Genomic DNA, 19003 nt, shown 5'->3' on the forward strand with positions numbered 1-19003 from the left:
AGCAAAGATACCACACATCCTTTGCCCATGCTGCGTTTATTCAAGCAAGCAGTGTTTCGGCCAGGATGGCTATCTATATAAATACAGTGAAAACACCCCATTGTAAATTGTCACCTAGTCAGTCATTGGTTAGAGGAGCACTTCTGACAATCTCAATATGCTGTTGTATTGCTCACGCTACCCTTGACTCGTCAATGACTGGTGACGTTGAATTTTTCGGGTCAGCCCTTTCCGAGATCTGAGCTATTCTAATGGGGCAGCCTTTGTTTACATTTAAAAAAATCTTAACATTTATAAGATATCATTTAAATATTTTCCCAAAAGGTATAGCTATTTGCTAGTTGTGTGCTGATGTTGCATAACCTTTTGGATGCTTTTGGCAGTAAATAAAAATGTTTTTTTTTTTAATGTAAACAAACACCTGCTCCCAACAATGACCAGGATCTCATAAAAGGCTGAAAAACCTGAGGTACTGACAAGTCCAGGGTAGTCTGAGCATTACAACTGCAAGTTGAAATTGGCTGAAGTTATCATTTAAGATCAACTCATTCATCAGTCCCATGACAAATGTCTAGTCAGAGTATAGCTCTGCATTTACCTACTTGCTACGTCTTCAATGACCGAATTCGACTCACCATTTTATTGCGGTCCTCGGATGAGGATGAGGACTTGCGCTCGCGCTGCGGGCAGGGAGACTTCTGCTGCACCTTCACATTGGTCAGGGAACCCGGCAACGACGCGGGGGGCGTGGCCGACAGGCCTGCTGTGGAACCTGCGTTTTTGATTGGTTGTGAACGATGATGATCATGAGAAGATGAGAAGATGATCATGACACGATGGGTCGTGATGGAGAGAGAAGAGAAGAGACAAGAAAAGAAGACACACAGATGACACTTGGTAGAAAACAACTTCCACACCAGAAGGAGGTCAACGAAGGGGAGGAGAAGGAGAAGAGAAGAAACTGTGTGCTCATGAGGAGTGGCTTGGTTTTTTTGGAGGTGGAGAGAAGGGGCGTCACATCATACAGCACGTGCAGTGTGGAGTGCAACCTGAGGGCTGAAGCCAAAGGGCATCTGGGATATGCATTTGATTTTATTTTGAAAAACACATTTCTTTGGATTTTATTTTTTTTTTGTTCTTTTTTTCCTGTTTATTCATTCATTGACATGATCATATAACAGTGAATGAATAAACAGAAAAAAAGAACTTCAAGAAATCTTAAGGAGTGTGCAGACCTTAAAGGGGCACAAGGTAGGATGACGTCGTTTGCACAGTGCCCGTGGCATGCCTGTCTCAAAATCTACACCATAATAAAAAAATGCTGTTCCAATAAACTCGCTGTGAGAATGTTTTTCATCACGGAATGCCAGCAGTTGATACAAATCTGAATACGATATGTAAAGCGATTTTTCGTATGAAAAGTGTTTCCCACGACACTTGTTCGGACCACTCTGTCAAAAAGTTGCATTTGGGGTTTTCTGACAGCGGACCGTGGAAGTGGTCGCGAGAGTCATCGTTCACTTACTAATGATTCACATAACCATCGGCTGACTCGGGACAGTGATTAATTAAACTTTTAATCCTACCTGGAGCCCCTTTTAAAAAAACCCGTCAGCACCAGGGATTGTTGCCAAGATAGGCCAAAAGTGCATCTGGGATATGATATTACATCCAAGGGCTGCAGCATCATTCATTTCATGATGATCAACAGAGAAAGCAGAAATCCCTGACTAGATAACTGGAGAAAGTAATGGTGGACAGAGGGGGGTTAAGTATGTTTGATTGTTGATTGATATGTTGTTTGCAATGTTTGAGGTAGTGCGTGTGTGCGTGTGTATGACAGCACGTGAGAAGTCTTCAGAGAGACAGGGTGAAACACTCACAAAAGAGACGGGTGCACAAACGGACGAACGAACGCACGGACCCACAAGACAACGGACGCACACAGGCACGCACAGACTACCGGACGGACAGGGCATGAGGTAGGGGTAGAGAGTGGGAGGGAGGGAGGAAGAGAAAGAGTAAATATAGAAAAAACAGGCTAAAGAAAGAAAGAAAGAAAGAGAAAGAGGGGGGGGGGTTTAAGAGAAAGAAGGAAAAAGAGAAAGACAGAATATGACGAGACAGCGAGAGAGTGAGAGAGTAAGAGAACGAGGAGAGTAAGAGAACGAGAGGGAGAGTAAGAGAGGGGGTGGGGGAGAAGACAGAAAACAAGAGAACAAGATGGAGAGAGAGAAGGAAGGAGAAAGGGAAAGAGAGAAGGAATGAGAAAGGGATAGAAGGAACAGAGTAGAAGTTGTTGGAGGGAGGGGAGAGGGGGTAACGAACACAACGACACACGAAGGCCTAGCTACCTCGGAACACAGGCTCGGGGTCAAAATCAAAGACAGTGTCATTGGGGTAGGAGTATAGGAGCGGGCTCGAGGTCCGCGTGCGCTGTTTCCTCAAGCAGCGCGCTGGGTGGGTCGGGGGGGCTGCAAAGAGGGGCGAGAAAGACAGACACAGGGCGTCACGTCCACAGGACAGGGGCGTGTAACCCTGACCTCCCTCCCCCCCTGCTCCTTGATCCTAGACACCCCCCTCTCAGGAGAACTAGGGGGTGGGGGGTGGGGGTAGTGTGTTCAGGCAGACAGAGAACTTTGCCAGTTTCCGTTCCCACACCTAATCTTGAACCAAATGACGTGTTCACATAAAAAATTCAAGTGTTTGAAAATCGAGAAGTTGGTTTGTGATGCAAACCCGAAAAATACTTTTTTCTTCTCTGTGAACCATGACAACAACATGGATGTCAGCAGGTTCTTATGGGTAACACGCGGAAAAGTGAAGAGCCCGGTAGCGGGCGGGTTCGCAAGTAAGCACTTGAGTTCCAAACACAACTGGTGCGGGAATCAGGGAACCAGCATTGTTCTGGTCAGCCTGAAATGGGTGCAGGAATACTACACAGCATAATGAAATATTAGCAATCTTACTTTTCTAGTTTCAAGTAAAAACATACAGTCAATCTTCATTTAATGCAAGATCACCTTATAACAAGTCCTTTAGAACTTGAACTTAGACTACTTACATTTGATCAGATTTTTTTACTTGTTTCAGGCAAATATTGCAAAAATAAAATAAATTAGTCTAAGCTCTAATTCTAAATTCTGGTTCAAAGGTGATTTTAACTTGAAACTAGAAAAATAAGCTTGCTAAGATTTCATTTTTTTCAGTGTAGTGGTTGTGGGGGTGGTTGCGTGTGCGTGCACGTGGGATGGGTAGGTGTGTAGGGTAGGCAAAGAGGGTAGATGTTGGCTCCAAGTAGTGAGGTGGAGGGGAGCTAGGGAGGTTCGCCGAGATCTTCCTTTCACCCTCCTCTTCCTCAGGAAATTCGCCAAAATGTTATAGTATTTACATGTTTAAATAGTAATTATATGTACGACTACTTGCACTACTTTTATAGATTACATTTTAATAAACACGAGCAAGTACTATAAATCCCACCGTGGAACATCAATTAATTTTACCTAGAAATAAGCTGTAGCATCAAGTCACTTGTAAGTCACTGAAGTGTTTCTTAAATATTTACCTAATCATATTTAAAGCCCATGAGTCATAATTATTTACAGATATATGCCCATGTTCCTAGGAGTAAAATAAAGTAGTATAATAAAGTCTGCCTGTATTAATAACTGTGAGTGTTGGGAGTGGAGGGGGGGGCTGGTTGGGAGAGGGCTGCTTGTCAGGTTTGGGAGGGGTCCATGGACCCCCCCACACCTCCTCCTCCTTTCTCTGGCGCACGGGGACACGCAGGCCAAAACACAAACATACAGCATGGGAACATGGAATGAACAGAAGCCACTGAACGAGTGTATGCTTGCTTGTGTGTGTGTGTGTGTGTGTTAGTAGTAGTAATGGACTCTAACCTTAGAGGCTGTGTCTACAAGTCTGTGTGTGTCGACACTGCCGTGTTTTTAGTGTGGACAGGTGACTGTGTGTGTGTGTGTGTGTGTGTGTGTGTGTATGTGTGTGTGTGTGTGTGTGTGTCCATGTGTGCATGGGTGCGTGTGTGCGTGTGTGTGTGTGTGCGCGTGTGTGTGTGTGTGTGTGTGTGTGTGTGTGTGTGTGTGTGTGTGTGTGTGTGTGTGTGTGTGTGTGTGTGTGTGTGTGTGTGTATGTGTGTGATGATGTTATACAGTGCGCTTGTGTGGGCTTAGAGTGCAATCGTACCTCCATCAGATCTCTGTAAACCTTGGTCACGAATCAAGTCCTAAAAACACAAACAGGATAGACAACAGAATTAGCAAGGAAAATGGTGCACTGTAGATCAATTGTGCATGCGTGCGTGTGACACTACACTCACGTCGATGTTGACTGGCTCGATGGTGTTGATATGGACGTTGGGTGCGGAGGAGGAGCGGTCCCGCTGGCCAAACTGGTTGCGGTGGTCCTCCTCTCCGGGCCGGAAACTCTGGGGGATGGGGATGGACTTGGACGGAGACACGCTGGGGTGGCACAGCGACCTGAGAGAAAGAGGGGGAGAGAGAGGGAGGGAGAGAGAGAGAGAGAGAGAGAGAGAGAGAGAGAGAGAGAGAGAGAGAGAGAGAGAGAGAGAGAGAGAGAGAGAGAGAGAGAGAGAGAGAGAAAGAGAGAGAAAGAGAGAGAAAGAGAATGAACAAGGGATGGTGGGGACAGAACAGAAAAAACTCAATCCTGAATAGTTCTTTAACAGATGACACAAAAATATCCTTAATATCCTCCAAAGTTCATACTATCATCTGTTGTTTATCATTTTTTACACTGCTCTTCTTGTGACAGGCATCTGTGCAACTGTATTCTATTCTCAAGCACAGGTTGAGGGTGTGTGTACTTTAAAGATCTGACACGTTTTGATATCTTTGTCAATATTTTTTAACACGGATCCATACAACAATTCACACCTATTTTACAAGTTATGCTAACAAAACGTGCTATTTGGGCAAATGTGATGGGGCTGAAGTCTTCCTCCTCACTTGGCGGTTCAAGATTCAAGAAAAGGTAAAGAAATTGTGTTTGGAGAAAATAATCTCTAGTAAGAAGTAGCAGCAGATTCCCAAGTTAAGTGCATTAGATTCTCCCCTCCCCATCCCACTTAAAGTGCATGAAAGACTTGCCTAAATGCTTGCTACCCACTGTCCCACACACAAACACGCACGCACGCACGCACGCACGCACACGCGCACACACACGCACACACACGCACACGCACGCACACGCACGCACACGCACGCACACGCACACACGGACACACACGCACACACACGCACACACACGCACACACGCACACACACGCACACACACGCACACACACGCACACACACGCACACACACGCACACACACACACGGTGGGTGAAGCAGGTCAGGCGCAATCGTGGTAAGTATAAAACTTATTTTAAGTATCAAAACAATCCAACTTTAAGTGTTGAGACTGACATCCCATTCACAATATAGCTGGGGGCCACAGACCCAGTTTTCTTGCGGTGTCCTAATAAAAGTTGGATATTCGCGCAACAACAGTTAGATTTCTGTTATAAGTGTATGAAATGAATGAACATGTTTGCCATTTTGTATAGTTTATTTAAGCGAAGTGCATAGATTTATGTTCGTGTCATCAGAGCTGCAAGGTGGCAGTGGCGGTGGCAGTGAGTGTGAGTGTGAGAGAATGTGTACGAGAACGCCTGGTGATGCCTCCTTACCCGGTGGAGTCCGAGGGTGGCAGGGACGGGCAGACTTCCGAGATAGGGGTGGTCCCTTCCGACGACACCTCCTCCTGGGTGATGGGGTGGTGCTCGAAAAACTTGGACACCAGCAGCAGACTGCAACATAGACACCGACACACACGTTGTCAAACACAACAATAGTCAATTTGCTGTTCTGTTTTCTTTCATTAGTTTATCAAGGCAATATACAAGCAAATATTTCTTCATTATTATACGGCACTCTAGAATGGTGCAAGAGCTCCCATTCACTTTCAATGGGCGGACCCAACGTTCAGTGGTCACTACTTTTCTGTAATGCCCACCTAATAATACCCGCTGCCAATGGCAACGAGTTTTGGTCACTTCAGAGATCACTCCGCAAGTAGATCGGTCATATCTTCACTGATATGGCTTGCCTTCTGATTTTTAGCAGTATGGCAGCAGCGCGTTTAACGCACGCTGCTGGTGGCCCACTGATGATCCGAAATCGTACCACCAAGTAGGCAACATGCAAGCAAATACTACTGCAATACAACACTCAGAGGTGGTCCTTCAATCACTGGCACCTGGAGCGACACTCCCTTTGCGGCCAAGCAAACCCTGGCAAGGAAAAAAAGTGTATAACTGCTGATATAACCCTTTAATACCATGCTATTATTGTAATATGTGGTAGTAGCATGTAGAAACATGTCAATGGCGATAATTGGAGATTGTGCTTTTCAAATGTTAATAATTAATATAAAATTCAATTGTGGCTTTATATAACCTAAACCATTCTTTTTCTTTTTTAGTTGAGCTGATAAACTCCGTTTCCCATGAGCACTCACTCCAGCTGGTCGTAGTTGACACACATGAGGGGGACCTCGGTGCTGCAGCGCTGGTGGAACTTGTAGCCGCACGTCTGACAGCGGAAGCCCTGGAACAGCAGCTTCCGGCAGAAGTCGCAGAAGGCCAACGTGAAGAAGGTCTTCCTCACCTGCCGACCAATCAGAGAGCATGAGACGGGAAGTGATGTCAGGGAGAGATTCTGTATGTGTCGTTAGGGCGATTCAATGTCAACAATTGTCCAGATAATGATATTCTGGACAGATCTGACTGACCCTAACCCAATATTTGACATCAGTTAAATCAAGTACTGTATACTAACAAGGATGCCATTAAAATGACAATTATTGTAAGCAATGGCACCAAATCATACTGTATAACTTTTCTTAGTGCAACAATGCTTTCTTTTCATTTGCCCTCTCAAGCAAGACCACTGAGATTGTAGAATAAGTTCAGACTTGTTGCAAACCACAGGGCCAACAGGAAGGCATTGCTACTTGATAGCTAATCAAGACAGTAAAAAGGCACACAGTGCACTAGTGCAAAACATCTGGCCAATATGCAATATATGTCCAAGTTTGCAGCATAAGGGCAAAATATGAGAAACTGTGAATATATAGTTATTCGAAACACTTTATAAATAATGAAATTATTATCAACAACATTTTTGTAAATGTTCATAAAGGGGCAAGAACTACTTTGTTGACACAGCAGACAAAGCGCAGTCGCATCGGTCCTGGATGTGTCTCCTCCAAAGAACAGAAGGCATGAAACCACATAAAACTCACACAGCGTAATTTGGTTGTTACTCATTTACAAACATTTATAAATGCTTTGTTAAATGTTAATTATTATCAAATGTTAATTATTATCAAATGTTAATAAAGTGTTTATAAAGCTTTTTTGGGTAGTTATTCTAGTGTTACCACACCCTGATATTTACTGTAAGTGACCAATGTTGTGGAAACATAATTTATTCCATTAAATAGTCTGATAAAGTCCAGTTGTTTTCTACCCAGGTCAGTAAAAATTAAATGGGACGGTCAAACTAGTGACTACAGTAGACAGGGCAAATGTTGGTGTGTGAGAAATGGACAAATCTGACAGCCCAAATAGGTCCCAATGTACTATATCTCATCATTGTGGTATTAATAAAAACATGTATATTGCCCTACAAAGGCAAAGTGCAGCCAACTCTGAAACTGAGAAAAAGCCCTTCAAAACCTTGGTATTAGGTTGGATATTGTAGCAATTGCAAATGTATTTGACACAGCAATATCTCTAAAACAGGACATATTTGGACCATTAAGCTTTGACACAAGATAAAGGAGTCACAAACTCACAAAGTTGTGGGTGGTCAAGGGCACGTTCTCCAGAACTTCCACGTGAAGCTCCTCCCCTGTGAGCCAGGAGATATCGGTGTCCCAACCAAGAGGCTTCTTCTCCCTATGGCAGGATCAGGAAGAGAGGCATGTCTATATCAAGTTCAAGTTTATTAGCCATATCAACAGTATAGAAATACAGTTGCTAGGAATGTACTTCGGTGTGCCAACGCATTCAACAATACAACTAGAGCAGTCATGGGTAAGCGGTTAGGGTGTCGGACTTGTAGCCCAAAGGTTGCCGGTTCGACTCCCAACCCGCCAGGTTGGTGGGTGTAGTAATTGACCAGTGCTCTCCCCCATCCTCCTCCATGACTGAGGTACCCTGAGCTGGTAACATCCCGCCGCACAGCTCCCTTTCGGGCGCCATTGCGGCCTGCCACCTTGAACGGGTGAGGAAAACATGCAATTTCATTGTGTGCAGTGTTCACTCATGTGCTGTAGTGTGCTGTGTCACAATAACAATGGGAGTTTCCCAGCTGGGCTTTCACTTCACTTTCATGAAAGTAATTGGGTAGAAATTCACCTTAATAAATTAAGTATACTCATTACAAGAGTGAGAAAAAAAATTGCACCGACTGAGATGTAATGGGTCATTTGACAGAACTGTCAACACTAATCACGGTAAATATGCATAGATACTGCAGACAGTGCTAAAGACTGCACAGATGCTGATTTCAGTCTTAATGGGTTAACATAAAATGATTAAAAGCTGATCTGGGACCCCTTGCTTGAAAGCATCGTTGTTAACCAGTTAACAACTTACTTGGTTCCCCCATTGGGAAACTGCAGTAAGTTGCTAACTTGGTGAGCAACGACGCTGTGGAGAAATGCACCCCTGGCAAGGCCTAAACAAAGGAACATAATCAAACGGAAAATTGTGTGTGTGTGTGTGTGTGTGTGTGTATTTACCCGTCCTGTATCCTGTATACTGCACAGCACTCTGGGATGAGGCCCCTCATCATCAGGGCCTTCTTCAGGGAGTCCCTGACCGTCATCCCATTGCGGGCCGGGACCTGAACCACATAGTAAACACATGGAGTTAGCTCATTCAACACAGATACACACATGGAGTTAGCTCATTCAACACAGATACACACATGGAGTTAGCTCATTCAACACAGATACACACATGGAGTTAGCTCATTCAACACACACACACATGGAGTTAGCTCATTCAACACACACACACACACACACACACACACACACACACACACGCACGCACGCACGCACACACGCGCACACGCGCACACACGCGCACACACGCGCACACACGCACACACGCACACACGCACACACGCACACACGCACACACGCACGCACGCACGCACGCACGCACGCACGCACACACAGAGTTAGGTCATTCAACACAGACACACACATGGAGTTCGCTCATTCAACACAGATACACACGACACACACATGGAGTTCGCTCATTCAACACAGATACACACGACACACACATGGAGTTAGCTCATTCAACACAGACACACAGAGACATACACGCTGGCACGCACACACGCACACACACACACACTTCTGACAACACAGTTGATAAACCATGACCAAGTGAAGTGGTAAACCTGCTAATAGATAACCCACAACTGTCATTTAATTCAGAAAATAAGGATGCCAGATTCTTCTATTAGATGATTTACCACTACCTCAAGGTTAACTAAACCTGGATTACTACTTTGCCAGGTTCTTGGCAAACTCCACATACTCAAACATGCATAACACACAAGTATTGTAGTCACTTGAGTGAGAGAGGCCCCTTTACACACACACATGCGAAGAGCTATGGCACTGCGCGCACGGGCACGCACACGCACACACAACCTCAGCCCTGGTGTGTGTGTGTAAGTTAATCAGTATTATGAATTGGCGCACGCACGCACACGCAGGCGCACACATGCGCATACACACGCACACCCACAGGGCCAGATTAAGATGGGTTGATCTGCCCCCACAGAAGGCAAATTTCACAACAAAATTACATACCCAGTGACATAATTCTGAGCTAGGAATTACTTGCATATTTACATACATAACATATTTGCAGACAAATTTTTCAATACTGCGTCTCGTCACAATTCTGTCCCCCACAACCCCCACCCCCTTTGGCCAAACGGGGGACCATTAGTCTGCAGCCATATCTAGCCTGTCCGGCCCCGCACACGCACGGGCACTCGCTCTTCTCTCCTCTAGTAGCTAAATCTGGACGACGGCAATTTCATTTCATGGGCTCCTTCTGGCCGAATCTAGGCCCCTCTCTCTGCGCTAACCCGACAGCATCCGTAACGACAGGAGAAGCGGCGGCGGCAGCAGCAGCAGCAGCAGCAGCAGCACTGGCACACGCTGTGCGTCTAATCAAAGTAAAGGGGGTCACCTATATTTTCGCTCTCTCGTACTCACTGGTTTCCCTGTGAGGACCCACACAGCTCTGCAAGCTGCTGATGGAAAAATTCCTCACGCTCCCAACATCAGCGGCACTACTTTAGGTTTGACATACGGGTGGTCAGAATCAGAAAAAGACAATTAAATTAGATCATTTTTGGCCTGTTATGCCCTTATTTGGACAGGCCAGGGAGAGTGTGATAGGAAATGAGTGGGAGAGAGAGGGGAAGGACTGGGAAGTGGCCCCGGGCTGGAATCGAACCCAGGACCCTGCCGGCCGCAACAGCATGGCGCCCAAACCAACTAAGCCACTTACAGCCCCATACAGCCAGTATTAATACATTTACTTCACTGGATCTCATGATTGGGGGTTTGAAGTGATGCGTGATATCCATGTCGAAAGAAAATGTCCCTGATGCTGGCTTAAGCTGCAGGATCTGAAAAGTTCCCGAAAGCACATAAAGGGCACACACACACACACACACGCATGCGTGCACGAACATACGCAGCAGTATACATTCGCATACAGGCACACAAAAACACACACAAACACCACAACATAGGCAGTCGCACACACTCATGCATGCACACACGCACGCACACACACACGCGCACGCTCGCACACGCACATACCACGGTCCTCTGTTTGTTGGGCAGGAAGACCCGGACGATGGGCTTCTGCGGGGAGCGGGGGTTGGTGCGGGAGGCATCGGTGGGCGTGTGCAGGACGGCCAGGGTGTTGGGCGCAGGCGGGCAGGGGGAAAAGCCCTGGGCACCTCCTCCGCCGCCGCCTCCCAGCTTGGCGTCCAGCAGGGCCGCAGCGGTGGACGTGCAGGAGGAGGAGGTGGCCGTGGGGGAGGAGGAGGAGGAGAACTCTGTGCCATTGCCGATGGCCTCCAGGAGCTGCTGCTCACGCTGCTGCAGCGCATCCAGCTTACTGGTGTACTCCTCATAGGCCTGGAGGAAAGAGAGAGGACAGGGAGGAGAGGGAGGAGAGAGAGACCATTACAACATCTTACTGGTGTACTCCTCATAGGCCTGGGGAAGAGGGAAAGAGAGAGACCATTGCAACAGCTTACTTCTGTACTCATCATAGGCCTGGAGGAAAGAGAGAGGAGAGAGAGGAGAGGGAGGAGAGGGAGGAGAGGGAGGAGAGAGAGAGACCATTACAACAGCTTACTGGTGTACTCCTCATAGGCCTGGGGAAGAGGTAAAGAGAGAGACCATTGCAACAGCTTACTGGTGTACTCATCATAGGCCTGGAGGAAAGAGAGAGGAGAGAGAGAGGACAGGGAGGAGAGAGAGAGACCATTGCAACAGCTTACTGGTGTACTCCTCATAGGCCTGGAGGAAAGAGAGAGAGGAGAGGGAGAAAGCATTGCATGAATGAGTAGTTTAAAGCCAGCACATCCACAAACATCTGACCTGAGAGCAGGACAACCAAATGAAAGTCAAAGGTAGAGACGAATCAAGCCCCTACATTTCCACGTGAACATCCCTTTAGGGAGACCTTGGGTTAGGAGACCTGCAGCAGCTTAATTGGTATATTCTTACCAGGTCTGGAGGAGGAGAGAGGGAGAGACCATTACAACCACTACATTACATCACATTACATTGAGCTGACGTTCTTATCCAAAGCCACTTGCAGTTATTTTCCAGGGTATTGGTTATAATCCCTGGAGCAATGTGGGGTCAGGTGCCTTGCTCAAGGGCACTTCAGCCATGGATGGAGGTGTAGGGAGAGGAAAAAGGTGCACTCTCCTCAAGTGGCGTTCACCTCACGTCACATGGATCCCGGAAAAGTACTGTCTTGAATCGTCTCTACATTATCCATCGTCTCTGCTACGTACACAGGGGATGTAACCGTAACCTGGCCTTACCATACATAGGGTTCTTTCAATTATCCTATCTCTCGTTCTCCCTTGTGCTTATGGCCTCGTGGTGACGTTGTGAGACGTCATTGACAATAGAGGTTTCATTCATCAATATCTTGCTAAAGCGCAATGTAAAGGTCCTTTTTCTCAATTGCAATCAGAATATTGAATGGGAAAAAGTTCCCTGGAAGTTGTTGCAGTTGGGCTGACAGCAGGGACAAGCACAGGTCGAGGGCGGGAGTCGGGATAATGGAAAGAACATCACATACGTAGACAACATTGGTTGGACTGATGGAGACTGACCAGGGAGAAAAGAGGAGGAAGTACGAGAGAGAGACAGAGAAGGAAGGAACAGATCAAAAGATAAGGGAATAGACACAAAAAGCAGAGCAAAGCTGAAGAGAAGAGAAGAGAAGAGAAGAGAAGAGAAGAGAAGAGAAGAGAAGAGAAGAGAAGAGAAGAGAAGAGAAGAGAAGAGAAGAGAAGAGAAGAGAAGAGAAGAGAAGAGAAGACAGCCACTCCTCTATGGAACATACAATACAGGCCTAACTGCTCTGCGTTTTGGCTGACACAATAAAATCATGTCAAGCATTCTGTTCTGACAGAAAAACAGCTTCAGGCTTGTCTCGTTCTATTGGGGATTAACCAATATTTACCTCAAGAACTGCAAAGACCTCAACTGAAAAAGGGCCTGTAGCTGAAAAGAAAACATTTTAAGAGTCTTACAACTTTGGATCCCACTATCTAACTCTACCCCTTATGAACATATTTAATCAAACATTAATCAAATAATAACTGAGAACTGATAGGGCATAAACAGTGAGAAGATATGTCAGTTGAGCATTAAAAAAATTAAAATAAATAAATATATACATTAACATAAGAATTAGCATCAAAACAGTAAACAGATACATTGTTCCTTTCTGTGGGCTCACCTCCACATATATGGACGGAGGGTTGCAGTCTCCTCCAAACTTGTCCAGAAGTGCTTCCAAGTGCTCCTGCGTCAACTTGATCATCTGTTTGATGTTCCATATCTATTAGGGGGAGACGAAAAAAAGAAACAGGCCACAAGGCAAGTCAGTGGTTTATTTACTTTAGTAATTATTATTATCGCATTTAATTTATTTATGAAAGTAGTGTGGCCAGAGGTGACATAATATTTATTAGTAGTCAATAGTCAATCATGATAATACAGTAGATTAATCTGTCTCGGCTAACAAAGCAGTTTGGATAAACTTCTTTTGTTTTTCAAATGTGCTACACAAACAGTCAAATGACTTTCATCGATGGATTTATTTTAACCAATGAGAAACAGTGGGCTAGTGCTGTTCTATTACAACAGGGGCCTGGGTTTGATTCCAACCCCAAGTCAGTTCCAATCCTTTGCTATATCTCTCTCTCCCACTCATTTCCTGTCACACTCTCTCTGTCTCGTCCACATAAAAAAAAAAACTTTTTTAAAAAGATATTTTTTGGTCTTTGTGACTTTATTTATTATAGTACAGTGAAGATGGTGACAGGAAGCGAGTTGGGAGAGAGAGAGAGACGGGGAAGGGCCGGCAAAGGACCCTGGCCGGAAATCGAACCCGGGTTAGCCACATAGTAGACGAGTGCCCTACCGGGCTACGGCAGGGCCCACATAAATAAATCTTAAGAAATAAATAAACAACAACGTCAAACCTGTGCATAGGGTAAACCTCTAAGCATTATTCAAATTGATAGTTATTCAAATTGATAGTATCACATTCCTGTCTTATCTGATGGTCTATGATTTCATGAAAAAAAACAATTGCATGCGCTTGCAACAAGCAGTTCCAATCAACCTATCAAACAAATGCAACTCAGAGGGAGGGGGGGGGACAACGCTCGCCATCAGACTGGTCTGCACTGACTGCATCTCCTACAGTAGGGTACAAGCCAAGTGTCCAAATGTGTGTCCTTTCCTTCACCTTCTGCACTCATCAACTTGGATAAAGTCAGTGTTACATTGGACATTCCTTTGACATTCAAACTACTCCACTAACGTGATCAATCTAGAAAAGAAGTAAAGACTTGTGTCTGGGTTTCAATGTATGGTTTGACAGCAACTTTTTTTTCCAGATAGGCCACATGTGTACTATAAATGTTAAATCAATGTCCCAATATAAAACCAACTCGACCGACAACAAGTCGACAACGTGAACAACAGAGGCCAGAGGAAAGGATGCCAGTTGGAGAAATGACCCGTACCTCTTAGTGTCTGTCATGCTTAGGCCCTACGACAGCCGCCAGCCAGGGAGACAAATGCTTATGAGCTCTGAGGTGTGAGAAACTGTAGCACACACACCGATGAAAGTGAGAGCTCAGCACAGCACAGCACAGCACAGCAAAGACACACACACACAGGGGTTTCCCCAGGGGCCAGCGAGATGGATCGTAAACGCTCACGCAGGTTTCACACAGACACACACCCACACCCAAGAGCCAAAACAAAGGCAGCGCACACACGCACACGCACACACACCAAAACAAAAAAAACCTACATAACTGCATTCAGTTATATAGCAACTTTGCATTTTTCTGTTAGCGATTTCCATTTTCGGTTGCCTGAAATCTATATAGTGTTGAGTGCCCCAGCCCCATGTGACTTGGTTGGACGGCATGCGACACGTTTTCAATTTTTGGACTACGAGGGGGACTATGCATTATCCTGCTGGCAGGTGCCTCAGAGACGGACAGTGTCCATTGAAAGGAGGAGCTGGAGCCCTGAGCACACTGCAGCTTAAACCGTTTCCTTTCTCGCTGTGCAAAGTGCAAGTGACCTGAGAATTTCCATGTTGTTACCACATCTTCTTCAAGGGATAATGATGTGGCATAACAACTGGGGGTGACAAACTGGATTGAGAAAGTAACAGTCCTGCCAGATAACCCTTCTGCCTGTGCTCCCAACACAGGTGATTTCACCAGTTAGGTCATTAGGATCAGCTGTTTCATTGACTTGACCGGATCAAAGTAACATGTGTCCGGGTATTCACTATCTGAACCCAGGATGTTTGACGCCCCTGATGAATGCAAAGATTTTCTGTTGTGAGTCCAATTCATCAAGTTGCTTCACCAAAAAAACATATACAACAATTAGGAGTTTTAGTATCATATTCCATGTGAAACTGCATAGCATAGCATTTCAAATGATGACCTGGCTTTCATACCGACTGACCTTAAAAGCCTAAACTTTAGTCACTTGTTTGCACCGAGCAAAATGGGAAAAGTTCACACTGCAGTTTCTAGCACATGTTGAAATGTCAGCTGAGATTTATGCTCCTGAGCTGACATCCTAGCTCTTCTCCACTTCTTCACTTTACTGCTCGATGCAAAAACATTTCTAAACGAGAAACTGGTTTGATATGATCTGATCGTGCATTCCAATAGCTGTGCAGACAAGTCTAATGCTGCACTTTGCATTCAAAGTTTTGCTTTTTTTAAACTTTTGTGAAGCGAATTGAACTGCAGAGCTGTGCATGAAATGCACTATATTAATAAACTTGCCTTGCATTTCTGAATTTCAAGTAAGGCAGTGCTTGCAGCTGTCCTTCTTTATAAATCACTGATTCATGGTACTATGTTGGATTGACCGTGCACTTTTTGTCCTCCTTGGTTGTTGACATTTCCTTAAGAGTGACCCTCTATGGTCGTCCTACAGGTTGCAAGCAGAATGGCCTATCAGAGTGAATAGGCCTGTCGACGCGCCCATCTGCATGAAGAGGCTGCATGTGGCTTAAACGTCTTGGAACAGGGACAGTGAACGAATGGGCCTTGGGCGATTTGTCATAGGGAGGCTTTCATTTGCTAAGACACCTCTGAAGCAATAGTACATGTGTTCCTTAAATGGTCACGAAAAAAAAACAGATGATTTACCCGAACGAGGGAAGCTGTGTGCAATCCTTGTGCCAGTCACTGGCCTCCCACCTTCCCCACCCCACTCTACCCCTTCTGATTGGACTTGTTTGAAACCCACTGGTTGGCTGAGGGTTTGCATCGTTAAAGCAATGCATTATAGATTTCAATATTTTAGGCCAACAATGTTTTTTTTGCTGTTGACAATTTTGTCAACATGTTACAGACAGAACACATGGGTGGGGGGATGGGGTATGGTATGTTGTGGTGCATTGACATTCGGTCCCAAAATGTCAACATCTCAAAGTCCAGGAAGCATGCTCAATCCAAGTCAGCCAGTAGCTTGCCAAACAACCCCCACAACACTGTTCCACGTCCACCGTCACCTGAGCATTCCATTAACAAAACAATTTACAACCACCATCTCATTACCTTGAAAACCAACTCCAAGCGCTGGTTAACTCAATTAACTAATCCCCTTAAACACTTCTACCCTAGCTTTCCCAGGTGCAATTCTGAAGTGCAAGGAAATCTGCAGCCAAGTGTGAATCGAGGAGGCTGAGCACAATCCTCTCACATAAACCTTTCATGCACCCTCACCTCTGACCCGTCAATAGTTTAGGGGAAGAAATGCTGCTGCTGCATTTCACTTTTGACACACTAGAGTGGAACTTTAAAGCCTAACTTGATTGAAGCAATTATTGCGGTTAGCCCCGACTAGCAGTCATCATGATGGACAGGTTGGGGCACCGTTCAAATTAGTCTGCTTCATTTTGACACTAGGATGTCAAAACTGCAGAGCTGGTTTTGAACCTGCGTTTGTGCACCTAACTGAATAATGCCAATATTGTGCAGAGGCAGGGAATCAAAAGAAGGCATGTTCCCTTCTGTCAAAGAAAATCGAATAGACTATGCAGGTAAACTGAAGACAGAACAACTTAGTGTGTGTGGACAGAGGTAGATCTCTTACATTTACCTTCGACATCCCACCAAAACACTAATAAGCTTGGTTCTCAGTTATTTTTTCACGAATCATCCTATTAATAATTCAGGAAGAATATGTCTAATGTACGTGCGAATTAACCAACACATAGCGGGGAGTTTTGCACGACTTCTTTATCAACGTCAACGTTACAATGTAGCCCCTGCGCTTCGGAACGAAATGTATCAATTAACTGGGGCACACGCAAAGTATGTGTGGTCGCTACATTAATGGCGTATTAAAAAGTGGTTACAACGCACACAATGGATAGGCGTTAGCTTTTGTTTAATGGTGTATTACCAGATAGCTAGCTGTGGCTAACAATCTGTCTGCTATGCTAGTGAACTAGCCAGCCCCAGTCTGTTGGCTACAGCTGCAGTGAGCTCAGGAAAAATAAAGCGAAAAGCGAATGAAATATAGGCAGGCCTGATAATAAACACTGCTCGGCGAACTGCACTGCTTATGCGAAAGAACGGCTTGTGTCGTCATTGGGAAAGCCATTTTCGGGAAATATGTTTGCATGTTAACCAATGCACAATATAAAAAAATAATCGTATACATTTTGTGCATCATCTTGCCCCCCTGCAATGCATCCCCACGATCCATAATACAGCCGGTGTTTCCTGAAGATCTACATCCAACAACCTCCGCTCGGCACCCGACTCTCATGCTTCTCGCCACCCTGTCACCCACCGCATACCTCCTCGGGAATGTCTTGCTGACATTCGGGAATCCCCACGGAGCCAGTGGTGTCGAGCCCGGCGCCCAGTTCGTCCAGTCCCCGCTCCCGCTCCGGATCACGGTCCATGGTGTCTCCGTTGAAGACGGGCGGTGGGGACTCGGCGCTGCTCAACGCCGCCATTTTAAACTGCGAGAAGCTGAGTGGAAAATAATAGGGGAAAGAAACAGAGCGTGAGACAGGAGGGGGAGACAGAGAGGTTCAAGAAACGTAAGCCGTGGACGAACAGGGGTAAATGGGGATAGTGGAGAGCATACATCCAAAAACTAGTCGCACTGATGCTTTTGACACCTCTGGGTCAAACCAGACAGTTGATGAGAAGAATTATCTGAAGGGTCCATTCTTCCCCTAAAATCTTGACTAGGCCTATGCTGAACGGCTACTAAAATGAATGATCCCAAAATTCCAAACGGATTAATTTCCTTTTTATCTGTCTATTTACTTCCCATCGTCGTCGTCGTTGTTGTTGAGTTACTAGGCCCTATTATTATTATTATTATTATTATTATTATTATTATTATTATTATTATTATTATTATTATTATTATCCTATTATTATTAGGCTATTATTATCTTACTACTACTGGGCCAATCATCCATCCATCAAGCATTGCTAAACTATGACTAAAGATTCCAACAGCCTACCAGCAGTAAGTAAATAAATACATGTCATAATGTGGATAGATAGCGAAATCAATAGTCACCATCATACAAAAAGACCAGGGCTGGAAAGACATGTCTTACCGCAGGTCATCAGCAGGTGTTGCAGCATGGCCATCTCTGCTCAGCTGGTAGTCTCTGAAATACAAGCAATGGGGCAGAGCCTCTACCTTGCACTTAACTCTACAGTCACAGAAGCAAACCCAACAAAACCAAGACTAGGTTAGTATCTGAATCTTCAAGAAGTAGGTATTGGTAAAGACTCTTCTCTTTCGTGAATATTTACGTTGACTGCTACACCAAAGAGCCAGGCTTATTGGCATGACAGTCAGAGTGCATCTACAACCCTTGTGATGGCCACTCCGTCACACTGCATTTCTCTTTGGGAAGTGGACTCATGGCTAACACAGTAGGATGCTCCTCCAATGGCCTCACGGCAGCCATCCCACTTCTGACACCATTTGTATCAGAGGGGCGTGAAATTGCCCCGCCAGGACTCAAACCCTTTCTGAGACACCAAAGAAGCATCTGACCGCTATACCAAAGAGCC

General features: G+C 45.3%; 1 protein-coding gene across 2 annotated transcripts in view; it reads right to left on the minus strand.

Annotated features, from left to right (window-relative positions):
* Positions 1 to 17921, minus strand: part of braf (B-Raf proto-oncogene, serine/threonine kinase) — a 44389-nt gene extending 26468 nt beyond the window's left edge. Inside the window, exons 1-11 of one of the 2 annotated variants that reach the window (XM_063216830.1) lie at positions 17755 to 17921; positions 13132 to 13233; positions 10956 to 11279; positions 8835 to 8938; positions 7884 to 7986; positions 6543 to 6691; positions 5713 to 5832; positions 4340 to 4499; positions 4207 to 4246; positions 2355 to 2474; positions 636 to 772 (exon numbers count right to left, since the gene is read on the minus strand). In XM_063216830.1, the coding sequence (XP_063072900.1) occupies positions 636 to 772; positions 2355 to 2474; positions 4207 to 4246; positions 4340 to 4499; positions 5713 to 5832; positions 6543 to 6691; positions 7884 to 7986; positions 8835 to 8938; positions 10956 to 11279; positions 13132 to 13233; positions 17755 to 17916 (1521 nt within the window). In that variant the 5' untranslated portion in view covers positions 17917 to 17921. The remainder of the gene's footprint in view (positions 1 to 635; positions 773 to 2354; positions 2475 to 4206; positions 4247 to 4339; positions 4500 to 5712; positions 5833 to 6542; positions 6692 to 7883; positions 7987 to 8834; positions 8939 to 10955; positions 11280 to 13131; positions 13234 to 17754) is intronic. The other variant, XM_063216831.1, reaches the window with a different exon arrangement.
* Positions 17922 to 19003: the final 1082 nt, after the last annotated feature.

This window comes from Engraulis encrasicolus, chromosome 15 (genome assembly GCF_034702125.1).
Source record: "Engraulis encrasicolus isolate BLACKSEA-1 chromosome 15, IST_EnEncr_1.0, whole genome shotgun sequence".
Lineage (NCBI taxonomy): Eukaryota > Metazoa > Chordata > Actinopteri > Clupeiformes > Engraulidae > Engraulis > Engraulis encrasicolus.